Here is a 13,046-nt window from a genome sequence, read left to right as displayed (position 1 = left end):
TCGGCTACGTTGGCGTATTTGTATCGCCAACTAGGATTTGCGAGTCGGGCTGACGCGGCAGGTATCACTGGGTGTCTGACTCTATTGCAGACTTGGATATACGAGTACTTTCCTGCATTGCGACCACATCGTGACCCAGTTCCTATTGATGAGGAGATGCCGCGTGCTTGTGCGTGGAGTCCGCGCTCGGAGAAGAAGTCCGTTGACCGCCTCCGATCGATACGGTTATTGCTGGACAGGTTGTCCCCCTTAGAGGTAACGTTTATTTATAGAGTCTACATTTTATTATTTGCACATATTATATTCATGTTATTATATTTTATATGTTGTAATTGTACAGGTGAACTGGATGCCTTTCGGCCCGAACCCTAGTGTTAGGGTACCCAGGACCCTGTACACGGGACTCATTCAGTATCGTGACATCGTCGAAGCGTACATGCCCCAGCGTTGTCTTCGCCAGCTTGGATTTGTCCAAGTTGTCCCTCCTCCCCCGGCGTGCCCGATGAAGGCGGTCCGACCTGCATCGTCGAGGGAGTACGTCGTGGAATGGCCGGATATCATGACCGGGACGTGGGACCAGTTTCCGATGGTGGCTCGATTATGGACAGCGGAGTTGCAGCGGCCGCCCTCTGGGGTTACTCCCATGTGTGACCATTACTACATGGAATGGTTCAACCGGTATTCGCACCCGAGGTTGATCGCTGATCTCGACCACAACGATGATGATTATGTGCCACCGCCTACTGCCACGGAAGCGGTATGTCTTTTATTATATTTATCGTTGTCTTTTAATTAAGTTTTATTTGTTGTTATTGTATTTCATCTTCTGTTTTTTGTTGTATGCAGTGGATGGTGATTAGGGGATTTTTATCTACCAATCACCGTCTGACAAGTGGACCAACCAGGTTCCGCCACGTGTCCTTCACGTAGGCCAATAGGAGCCTGCCACGTGTCAATCACAGATACGTCCTCTACGGACCAATTGAGACACGCCACGTGTCCACCCATGCCAAATGGGAAAACCGGCCAACAAGGCCCAATCCTGTTTAGAGGCCCGGTCAGCCCTAGGTTTACCCTAAACCTAGAGAGTGGCACGCTTCTCAAGACTATAAATACTTAATTAATCCTCATTAAAGGGGATCAAGCAATTAATCTCACTTGAAGAACAGAGAAGAACAGAAACATTACGGAACACACTAATAACCGGCTAATCTCGCTAACAAAGCAGATTACCTACATTAAACACTCTCACCTAGAGAGATCTTATTACTTTAATTTCCGTATTAATTACTCCTTAATCAGGTACTAACTTGACCGTTGGAGGCGGAGCTCTCAGGAGTCTCCGTTATTTTGCAGGTACAGGCGTCCGGTTCCAGTCTCGGAATTGTAACTCTCTCGCAGGACATCAGAAAACCCTGAAACATTTGGCGCCGTCTGTGGGGAGAGTACTTCAGAGATGGCATCCAAGTCTGTACCGACTCCTGAAGAGAGGCGTCCTCTAAACGACCCTCAAGTTCAGTCGGACCATGACACCGAAAGTGAATTTGAAGTTGAAACTCATACAGCTACAGACGGGACCCTAAGGGCCCGACGTACCCGTCATACCGAAAGGAGGGAACGGGAGCATCTTCAAACAGGAAGCGGGCCAGCAGGCGCACCGCCTGCTCGGCAACAGCCGACTGATGGGTCTGCTCCCATCACAAGAAACGAACTCATGACCTTCATGAGGGACTTCAAGGGAGAGATTCAAGAGTTGATCAACAAGAAGCCGCCTGCTTCAGTCAAGGAGCAGTCGGCCAAGAAACCTTCCACTTCACTGAAGAGGAAGCCAGTTCAAGGGCGAGAGGCGACTCCTCATCCTAAATCTAGGAAGCGAGAGCCACCTGCCCTTGATTTCACAAAATTCCGTTATCCTACAGGAAATAGGAAACCGGTTCGTCATATTCAGGCGGATGGGTCAAAGCAAACATTCACAGATGCTCGGCTACTGCTAGAGCAGAAGAAGAGTGACCGATAGTCAGAGTCGGCTTCTACTTCAAACTTTCAAGACAGTTTGCGAAATGCCTCGATTAGGCATACTCAGTCGTACCATGAGAGTCAGTCAGGCGGTACCTCCCGTCAGTCCGGCTTTCATAGTGCCCAGGCGGTACCAAACTTACCATTTGTGCCGCAACAGTATTTTATGCAGCCACCTCCATTTGGTGGACCTGCAGCAAAAAACGTCCAACCTATGGACTGGCAGCTATGGTTGCTTAGACTTGGTGAACAGCCGTCGGCCTTCTCCAAGGAAATTACTGAAGCCGCTCAGCCGGCCAAAGTAAAAAATGTACTAGTAGGCGCCTATGACGGCACTACTAACCCAGAAGACCATCTGATGGCATTCACCAACCTGATGTACCTTCAAGGGTTGGATGATCCCACTTGGTGCAAGTGTTTCCCAGCGACTCTCAAGGGAATCGCACAGCAATGGTTCGGCAACCTGCCGACTGGTTGTGTAAACAGCTTCAGGACGCTTGCTTACTTGTTTGCCTCCAACTTCGCCATGAACATCCCTGCGAAGAAAACGACCCTTGATTTGGGAACAATTCAGCAGGGCGAGAAGGAGGGGCTTCGTTCTTACATCAGGCGGTTCAACCTGATGAGAATACAGATTCAAGGGTTACCGGATGAGGTAGCTTATACCGACTTTTTTAGGGGTCTCAAAGACGGGTCTACCTTCAAATTTGATTTGGTTCGAAAAAGGGTGGCGACTCTTCAAGAGGCCTTGATTGAAGCAGAAGCTTATATACAGGCGACTGATCTGTGTACGATAAAACAGTCGGACGGAAAAAGGTTCGACAAAAGAGAAGGACGACAGAAACAGTCGTCAAACAAAGATGAGAAAAGAAAAGAGGTCTGGGCGGCTGATTCCTCTAAACAGCCGGCCCAGTAAACGAAGTGAATTTGTAGCTTATGAATTTGTATTGTCCACTGACCCAGAAATGTCATCACCAGTCACCAGATGGCTTGACTTCCTTTGCTTCAGTCATCAAAACAATGCCAAAAGTCCTTTGCTGCTGAATTTACAAGAAGCACCTGTATAATACACAAGAAAGGACAAAATGTCAACTTGCTAGGTGCAGGGTTTCATTTAACACCAGATTTATAAGTGCATGGGCAAATACAACAAGACTATGTTCTTGGCACCTTTGGGAATAGTGCACCTCACTATCAGTCAGCTTGAACAAGGAGCACAACAAATTCCTAAGAATTACATTTTTCATTGATAAAATGTACGGAGTACTTCATTTGTTTTTACAAATTAAACACTTCTGTCTTCACATTTGCTAGTGTATAGCTTCAACCACTAATATCCTTACAATTTAATTGTGTAAAATTTACACCAAAAAAAAAGATATTTTGAAAATATACATTGAGAAGAACTCAACAAAATCCCACATCATAATGCTTCTCTTTAACTATTAATCACTAATGTTAAAGAGAGTAGAGTGTTAAAATAGAATAAAAATCAAAGCGTTTCATCTTTAAATAAAAAAAACTATTCATATAATGAGATAATGATAGCTTAAATAAAGCAAGTCACTCTATAATGCTACAATACTAAGTAGTGCATATGCAAGACAGGTATCCAGTATCCACCAAATTCGCCCCGACCACTTATGTCCTACAATGCTATGAGTACATTTGTAGCTAATATAAGTATACTAAGTGCACTGTGAGAGTGTGAGACATTGATAGTCTCACCATTGTTATATGTAGCTTCAAAGGGTAAGTTATTTTTTAAAACAAATACTAAAGCTACACACTAAAAACTTAGTAAACCCTACAGGCTACAGCTACAAAGGCTGGGATCAAGTTACACAGCATCAACATCAACAATATTCAATGCCTCTTAAGAAGTTCCCTTAGAGGCAGTATAGGGAAACCTGGTTGTCTGGCACATGCAGCCTATTCCAACAAAAACAGAAATATTGAGTTCATTAACCCTTGATCTGAAACGCAATAGCATCCACCACTTCACAGCATATAAGATGTGCACACATTTTAATGAGCCACCTTAATTGGCAGCCTCAAATTTTCAGGTTTACACCCAGGCATAAACTTTTTGTGTAAAGTAAACAAATTGCTTGACATCTTGGCACACGCAGGATGATCAGGTTTGAACTATTTCAGGATAACTAACAATTAACATAGAGTCATGTACATCGATACTTAAATTGACTGACAATCATGATTGATACAAATACTCCAAAGGTGTTTCTTATATCAACACAATTTCACAACCGCACATGTCAGTTTACATAACAATAAGCACGAAATTTGGATATTAAGTTCCTAACCCTTGATCTGAAACACAATGGCATCCACCATGTGCACATATTTTAATGAGCCACCTTAATTGGTAAACTTGTGTTTTCAGGTTTACACTAAGGCGTAAAGTTTTTGTATAAAATAAATTACATACTATTTGACATCGTGGTTCACACAAGCAGATCTGGCTGAACTAATTCGAGAAAACTTACATATTGCCCAAACTCAGGTACATTAGATACTCAAATTGGCTGACAATTATGAAAGATACAAAAAGAGAAAATGCTATTTTCTTACTCCCTTGTAATCATTCCCACTTGACATTTTGTGGCCTTCAAGACAGAATTATAATGAAGAAATTCTCTTAACTTATGCAAAATGTTTTTATCCTAAAATAGTATTTCAAAATTCTCTAAGAAAATTTTGACATAAGATACAGGCATACAGCATATGAAATCGCCATATTTTACAGGAATCTAACCACACTTTGACTTGGAACAGGTCATTAGAACATTATATGCAGAATAGAGGGAGTACAATATGCGCTTCAAAGCACAATATGATAGTGATATACTATGCCCTCTAGCTTTTCAGTACAAAAAAAAAATGTGAATAAGCCAATGATAAGAGCACACAATAGATACAACATCGAAATAATTTTGCACGGACAATGAAACCTCAACGCAAATACTATGAAGAACACACATAAAAGTGAAGCTGAATGGAAAACAGATAAAATAGAGGGGGTGGACAGGTATGGAGACTTACAACATGCTCAGTATGCAGAACTTCTGCAACAACATCATAATACCCATGAAATGCCTTCTTAAAGATTTTCTTCTGATCAGCAGTGACATTTAGGCATTTGAAAAACTGTTATAAGATACTAGTCTTCAGAAAAACTGCACCACGGGATTGATAACACTACCGGGAAATTCCAAAAATGTTATTATCGTTATGATAATCTAAACAGCGATGTATTGAATACACAAGGTTAAAAACCTGAAAAAAAAATTAGGGTTAAACAACACTAATAGCTGAAAAACATGAATCAAAAATAAAAAAGTAAAACCTAGGTTTAGATATAGGGAGAAAAATACCAGCGAGAGAAAGCACGGGAGACTCAGCTTCAACTCTCTTCCTCTGCTTGGGTGGGTTGCTGCTTGTTGATCCACCTCCTGCCATCATCGAACAAGATATCAAAATTACAAGAAAAATTAAAAAGAGGTTTCTAAGAATCAAAAAATTACAATAATCATCGAACAAAAGGGACAAAATCAAACTTAAAATCAAACATCACATACAAACTGAAACTCAAAAACAACAAACAAAAAAGGGCACCAAAATCACATAAATTATTTTCATAATCACATAAATTTACATCCAAATTTATTTTCAAAATCACATTAGATACTACTATACTCACAAAACCATTACAAACAAAAAAGGGCACCAAATCCGCACAACAAAGCATTCAAACATATATCATTTAGTCACTTCCATAACGTACAATTTAATAATGCATACTAACGTACAAAGAATCAATTACATAAACCCTAGAAATTGAATCTAAAAAAGAATCAAAGTAAAATTTAAAATTTAAGTACTTATAATTTGAATCGAAGTAAAATTCGCACACTTCAATATAAAATCCTAAAAGTTAAACAGAAACAAGAATTAAACATCAAGGAGTACGTCATTTCAATTGAGCCTCGATGATTTAAGGAGTACCTCACCCTTTAATCGCAATCCTCTACAAAGTAGCACAAAAAAAAATCAATAAATCTGTATAAATTGAAATTTAAACATCAAGTTACAAATAATGAAAAGGAAAAGCATGATTAATTGTGAAACTTCACAAAAACTGAATGAAACAGGAGATAATTTGAATGAAACTTGTTTCAGAAAACCCTAGCCATCGATGGCGTTGCTTGCGGCGCAGTGATGGAGAAGGAAATCGAAGGAGAGAGAAAAGGAAAGCTAAAGAGTTAGGAGAAAGACTTATGTATTAGTGGAGATCAATGAAATAGATTGATCAATAGTGTTCATCAATCTATTTCATTGTAGGACACTTAGGAGAAAGAGTTATGTATTAGTGGAGATCAATTGAATTGCTAAGAGTCTCTATGAATAATACGGAACGTACAAATTCGATTTTTGGACAATGATGCTTTATCACACATATAAATAAAATAAGTTTGTTTATCGAGCTACTTCTAAATATCTTAAGTTGAAATTTAGATTTAAATTTAGACAAACTTTAGTGTGGCCAGCCATAATTTTGTTTTTTTTAATCCTACACCACAACTCCACCTCTCACCCCTGCATCCTTCAGCCACCACAATCAATCAAGCCAACAACCTAACCAGCCCCTAGTTTCGATTCAGCCCGACTCATCACAACAGCAACAACAACCAATCACCACCCTCCTCCACCGCCACAACCGCACTCCACCATCGCCGCCCAACTCACCCACGCACTCCAACAACACCACCGAACCGTTGCTGCTGCAGCATCGGTAGCCACACAATCACCTAGTTGTAGCTGCAGCCGCCAACAACACCACCGAACCGCCGCAACAGACCACCACTGCACCTTCGCACCATCACAACGACCCCAATTGCACCAATTTCGGTTCATCTGCAGCGGCCAACAACACCACCGAACCCCTGATGATTGTTTTTGGTTCTACTCTCGAGTTGGTTTGTTCTTCTCCTTCTCCTCAATTCCTCTATTCTCCAGAAATTAAACTTTATTTGATATTCAAACAGTAGAGTTAAAATTAATTTATGAAAAGGGGTTATCAGTTAGTAGGGGTTACTTGGTCGGGAGTTACTTGGTTGGTCAGGGGTTATTACACTACTAGAAAACAGCCAATCAACGACGGAAAAAATCCCTCAGAAAACCCTGAAATTCCATCCATAAGCACCGTCGCATTACACTTTGTAGGAATTTCGCGATATTCCGTCGGAAAAGTCCATTCCGACGGAATTTCCGACTGATTTTTAACTGTCGGAGTCAATTTTTACTTAAATGGAAAGTCCGTCGCAAGGTTCCGAGTAAACTTCCGACGGAATATTCCGTCGGAAAAACTATGCTTCCGATGAAATTACCGTCGAAAATTTTAATAAAAAAACAGTAACCCACCCCACGACCGTACCAACCACCCCACCCCACCACCGTAACCCCATTAGCCACCCCCTTACCCACCCCACCACCGTAACCAATCACCCCACCCCACCCTACCACCGTAACCCCATTAGCCACTCCCTAACCCACCCTACCACCGTAACCAATCACCCCACCCCACTACCGGAACCCCATTAGCCACGTAACCAACCACCCCACCACCGTAACCAACCACCCCAACCCACCACACCACCGTAACCCCATTGCCCCACCACCAGAAAATCCGAAAATTTCCAGAAAATTTCCAAAAAAATCAGAAAATTTCCAGAAAATCTAGAAAATCAGAAAAGCCGAAAATTTTCCGGAAAAAATAGAAAAAACAACCCACAAATATCCAGAAAATCCGAAAACAACAAAAAAAAAAGATTCATACCTTGATTCCACTGCATAAAACCTCAAATTTGGGTTTAGAAGGCCAAATTCGACTATGAAAACTCTAGATCTACGGTTTTCATGGTCGAATTTGACCCAAAAACCTTCGTTTTAACGATGGTGGACGACGGTGCATTGTGGTTGTGCTTTGACGGTGGTTTTCAACGACCATGAAGCGAAGAGAAAAGAAACTAACAGAAGTAGAGAAGCGAGAGAGAGAGAGGAAGACAGGAAAGAGAAAGAAAAGAGGCAGAGAGATGAAGGAGGAGAACGAAGGAAGGAGGAGAACGAAGAGGAGAGGAGAAAAAAGAAAAAAGAGGCGGAAGAGAGGAGAGAGAACAGAAATGAAAAGGGTAGGGTTTCCGGGTTTTGTAGGTTTTTTTTTTTTTTTTTTAAGTCAAAATCAGTCGGAAAGGCTTTAAATTCCGTCGGAACTTTCCGACGGAATTAAAATCCCTCGGAAATTACTATGTTCTGACGGATTTTTTTCCCTCGGAATTTTCAGCTTCTGAAGGAAATTTTTCGAGGGAATATTCCGTCGAAATTAGTAAATTCCGAGGGAAAAAATTTCCGTCGGAATATTTCCGAGGGATTTCCCGTCGCAACTCAGCTTTTCCGACGGACTTTTCTTACAGAACCATATTTCGTAGGAAAATTCGAATTTTCCAACGGAATTTGAGTCCGTCGGAAAACAACCTATTTCTAGTAGTGTTACTTGGTTAGGGGTTACTAGGTCGGTCAGGGGTTATTAGGTCGATCAGGGGTTACTCGGCTGGTCAAGGGTTACTTGGTCAGGGGTTGTTACTTGTGTGTTAGCTGGCCACACAGTGTGACCAGTCACACACAAAAGTTTCTGTTAAATTTATTATTTGCATATCCACAAATATGAAATAAATAAAAATTTATATTAAAATTTATTAGTCATACTTCCAACAATCTATGTATACTATTTCAAGTGATTATCTAATTGAACTATGGCTTGATCTCAGAGATCCTTTTTGGAATTTCAAATTTTAAATTCTAATTTTACCATTTAGTTAATCTATGATATTATTGATTAAAGTTTCGTGTTGATTCATTTATGTGCTTGTTAAACTAAGAAATTTATCTTAGAAGAAACAGAGTAACAATTGTTCATTTATATAACATACCCTGACTACACACAATTCACAAGCGCACATCCTAACAAAAGACATTCCAAATTGCGGAACTACAGACCTTCTATAATACACAAATTGTCCAACATACATGATTAACATTGCTCCTAATCATGCTCTAAGTTACCCTGCTGTTGCTTCACAAACATTTGGAATGGTCATCAACCCGTTCAACAGCGAGGGAGCAGTAGACATAGCATGATCAATAAGCGTTGCGCCCGCTTCTTGATGCATCATAAGCTGCCTTAACTTGGATTTCACCTCTGTAGGCATACGAACAGGGCGATAATTTTTGCCAAGAAGAACAACAACTGATTTTGCTTCTAGAATCGGCTGTTATACAAAAGGTTGTGGAAGTTGTTAGTTAATTAGCAAGCTAAAACAACAATAACAGCTAGTAAAAGAGTAAGAAAAAATCAAACCTCGTTATTTGGCAACTTGTAGATATAATGCTCAAAGAATATACGAGCAGCTGAGGATTCTGAGACCTTCACCTTTAGAACAAACTTGTCTCCACTCTGCATTACACGAAATAAGCACGCAAGTGCGTCAGTAAGGTATTATTATAAAATTTCGTCGGGTGGCCAAGGGCAAGTCATAACTGAATATCATTTACATACACGAGTTAAGGGGCGGAGCCACCATAACAATATAATAATGGAGTCAATTGACCTCATTTGAATTTTAAACCTTAGAAAATTTCTCTACAAGATTCAGGTATTATTTTACATAATTTGTTATAAAAATTTCAGCTATTATAACCAATACTTTTTATTTTGTACCTAGTAAATACTATATTAAAACCGTCAAAACGAGGGCGCCCCCATTACTCACTGTGAGAAACGTTTTTGTTTCTCACAGTGACAGTTTCATAAATAAAATGTACCACTTTAGTCACGGTGGTACATTTTATTTACGAAATGGATGATAAAATTGTACCACTTTAGTCATGATGGTACATTTTATTTACGAAACTGCTACTGTGAGAAACAAAAATGTTTCTCACAATGAGTAACACAGATTTACTGCGTCAAAACGGTCTAAACAATAATGTACAAATGGAGTATTTAGGTTGAAGCATACCCTAAGTTTGGGTTGTCTGTCAATGATAACCAATCCCAACATTGACATGATATTCATTCCCTCCGTTATTTCAAGTACAACTCTTTCCTCTCATATGCATATCATTACAAAAAATTCAACCCAAACTTCTAAAAAATTATGCCGGTCAAACAGGTACACTTAAAAACTAAACAAGGAAGTACTTTACTTTCTACTCTCAATAATGCAAAATAAACAGCCAAAAATGATTCAATGAATAAGGTCGAAATGTGCATATGTACCTTAAGTGGTGCGAGGAAAGTGTGAGAAAGTTTTGACAACGCTAAAGCACCGCCGTTGCTCTCCACTGTTTTAGCATCCAGACCAATGCTTTCTAATATCTCATGATGTGCTGTGTATAATTTAATAAACATCAATGGATGTGTCAATTTCCATAAATAGTCACATTTTAATAATAAATCACTCACTTTCCTTTTCTTTTTATTAGGATAAATCATTGTAAAGTTGTACACTTTAAAAAAATAAAAAGAAAAAATTCCTATTTTTTTAATCCCAAAGAGGCTAAAAGCAGAACATGCATGTCATCAATACACCTTAATATATACTTCACATATTTTTACGTTAAAAAATAATATTAAATTTAACTTACACCCTACCATATAACTAACATAAATGCATGTTTTTGTAACGTAGTAGTATGTACGTACCAAGTTGACAATAACTCGAATAGACTGCATTGTTAACAACACCATATTGATCCAATTCATAGTCCCGTACTTTGAGTTCGATCTCTAGAAACCCACTCATCCTGGCAATAAGAATACACATGAAATATTCAATTAGTAGACTGTTATTAAGAGTGTCCAAAAACATAAATAACTAATATTACTCCGTATAGACTATGACTTTCACCAATTTATCTCTTGTTATATACAAGCTAAGATTAAGGAAAAACTTAAATTATGAATGTGGTGAACAAATATAAGTAATTAACTAGAAGAAAAGGAATTACTGATTGGGTAAACATTGTTGAGGGCTAAGTGAGGAACGATGTGGTGGGCAGCATCGGAGGCTAAAATCGGACGATTGGGATAGGGAGAGAGGTTGATTACTAGAAAAAATTGGTTGACGACAACAAAAATTGAAGGAATTAGGTTTTGCATGTGACATTACATGCGTTGGTGTGACTGTGATGAAGCTAGAAAGGGCTTGTAGTGTAGTCATTTTTGGTATAAGTATCATTGTGCGTAGTTAGATAATATATATGAAGAGTGAAAGAAAAGAGGATGATGGAGAAATGTTTGCAATAGCTTGTGACATTATATAGTAACGAGCCATAATTAGAACATTTTATCATGTGATTAGTAAAAATAATAGTCTATTAGTAAAGTAAGCAAATAAAAAGAGATATTAGAGGGAGAAAGTGAGAGGAAGATGAAGAAAATCAAAAGGACGAGAGATCATTGGAGGAAATAAATAAAATTATCCGAAGTGATGATGTTTTAGTCACGTTTGGTTACGACTTAAAAATATGGTTTTAAAAATAAGTCAATGAAAAAATCTTTAATTTATTGGCCGAATACATTGTCAATGTATATTGTTTCTTATTGAGAAAACATTTATTATTCCCGTTCCAAAATAATTGTCTCACTTGAAATTACACAGAGTTTAAGAATAATTTATTTAATTGTAGGATAACTCGTATTATTTTTCTTTCAGTTGTTTTTTAATATCCCACTATCATAATTTTTACATTATTCACTTACATTACTTTAGCTAATGTTTGTGCTTTATACATAAGACTATATATGGTTATTGTTTCAGGGTTTTCTGATGTCCTGCGGGAGAGTTACAATTCCGAGACTGGAACCGGACGCCTGTACCTGCAAAATAACGGAGACTCCTGAGAGCTCCGCCTCCAACGGTCAAGTTAGTACCTGATTAAGGAGTAATTAATACGGAAATTAAAGTAATAAGATCTCTCTAGGTGAGAGTGTTTAATGTTGGTAATCTGCTTTGTTAGCGAGATTAGCCGGTTATTAGTGTTCCGTAATGTTTCTGTTCTTCAGGTGAGATTAATTGCTTGATCAATTGCTCTCTCAATTGCTTGATTGCTTTCCTTTTTTTTTCTTTAATGAGGATTAATTAAGTATTTATAGTCTTGAGAAGCGTGCCACTCTCTAGGTTTAGGGTAAACCTAGGGCTGACCGGGCCTCTAGACAGGATTGGGCCTTGTTGGCCGGTTTTCCCATTTGGCATGGGTGGACACGTGGCGTGCCTCGATTGGTCCGTAGAGGACGTATCTGTGATTGACACGTGGCAGGCTCCTATTGGCCTACGTGAAGGACACGTGGCGGAACCTGGTTGGTCCACTTGTCAGACGGTGATTGGTGGATAAAAATCCCCTAATCATTTGCCCCTCACAGGTGGCACGTGACTGGTCACGTGTCGCCTGTGACAGGTGTCGCACGGTGACAGGCGACGGCCTGCTACAGGTGTCACCTTGCAAACGGCCGAGAGATTTTCCCGCCCAAATTTTGAATTTGGAAGCGACCCTTCGCCTTCTCACTTTGCCTATATAAGGAAGTGCTGACTTCGGTCATTTTCACATTTGAGAACTTTGCGAGAACATTCGGACCCCTGAACTTGCTCTGACATTTCGGACCTTTTCTGCCTACCGCCTGTTCTGACAAGCCGACTGCACCAGATTTCCAGAACTTCATCAACCGTCACTCGTTCAGGTAACTCAGTTCTCTTACTCTTAATTTTCTTTTTGTTTTTTGAAATGGCACCACGGAAGGACACGACACGACCTAAGTTAGTGATCAGCCGGTCACCGGGGACGGCTGAATCTAGGACTAGGAGTGCCGCCTGCCCTTTTCTGGACCCATCTTTGCCCTTTATACAAAGTCCGACTGTATCTGTGTCTATGCAGAACGTGATGGCCAGAAACAA

The 13,046-nt window shown here is 39.7% G+C and overlaps 1 protein-coding gene across 1 annotated transcript; it reads right to left on the bottom strand.

The window, feature by feature from the left end:
- Nucleotides 1–8,981: 8,981 nt before the first annotated feature.
- LOC110737334 (acyl-acyl carrier protein thioesterase ATL3, chloroplastic-like) lies at nt 8,982–11,681 on the bottom strand. Its single transcript, XM_021917692.1, has 5 exons — nt 11,104–11,681; nt 10,799–10,899; nt 10,373–10,482; nt 9,452–9,547; nt 8,982–9,362 (listed from the first exon to the last, which is right to left on the bottom strand). Exons 1-5 carry the CDS (start codon nt 11,331–11,333, stop codon nt 9,153–9,155), a joined length of 747 nt encoding a protein of 248 aa, XP_021773384.1. The 5' UTR covers nt 11,334–11,681; the 3' UTR covers nt 8,982–9,152.
- Nucleotides 11,682–13,046: the final 1,365 nt, after the last annotated feature.

This window comes from Chenopodium quinoa, unplaced genomic scaffold (genome assembly GCF_001683475.1).
Source record: "Chenopodium quinoa cultivar QQ74 unplaced genomic scaffold, ASM168347v1, whole genome shotgun sequence".
NCBI lineage: Eukaryota > Viridiplantae > Streptophyta > Magnoliopsida > Caryophyllales > Amaranthaceae > Chenopodium > Chenopodium quinoa.
Note: the sequence above shows the minus strand (reverse complement) of the source record. Positions and strands in the feature narration are given on the sequence as shown.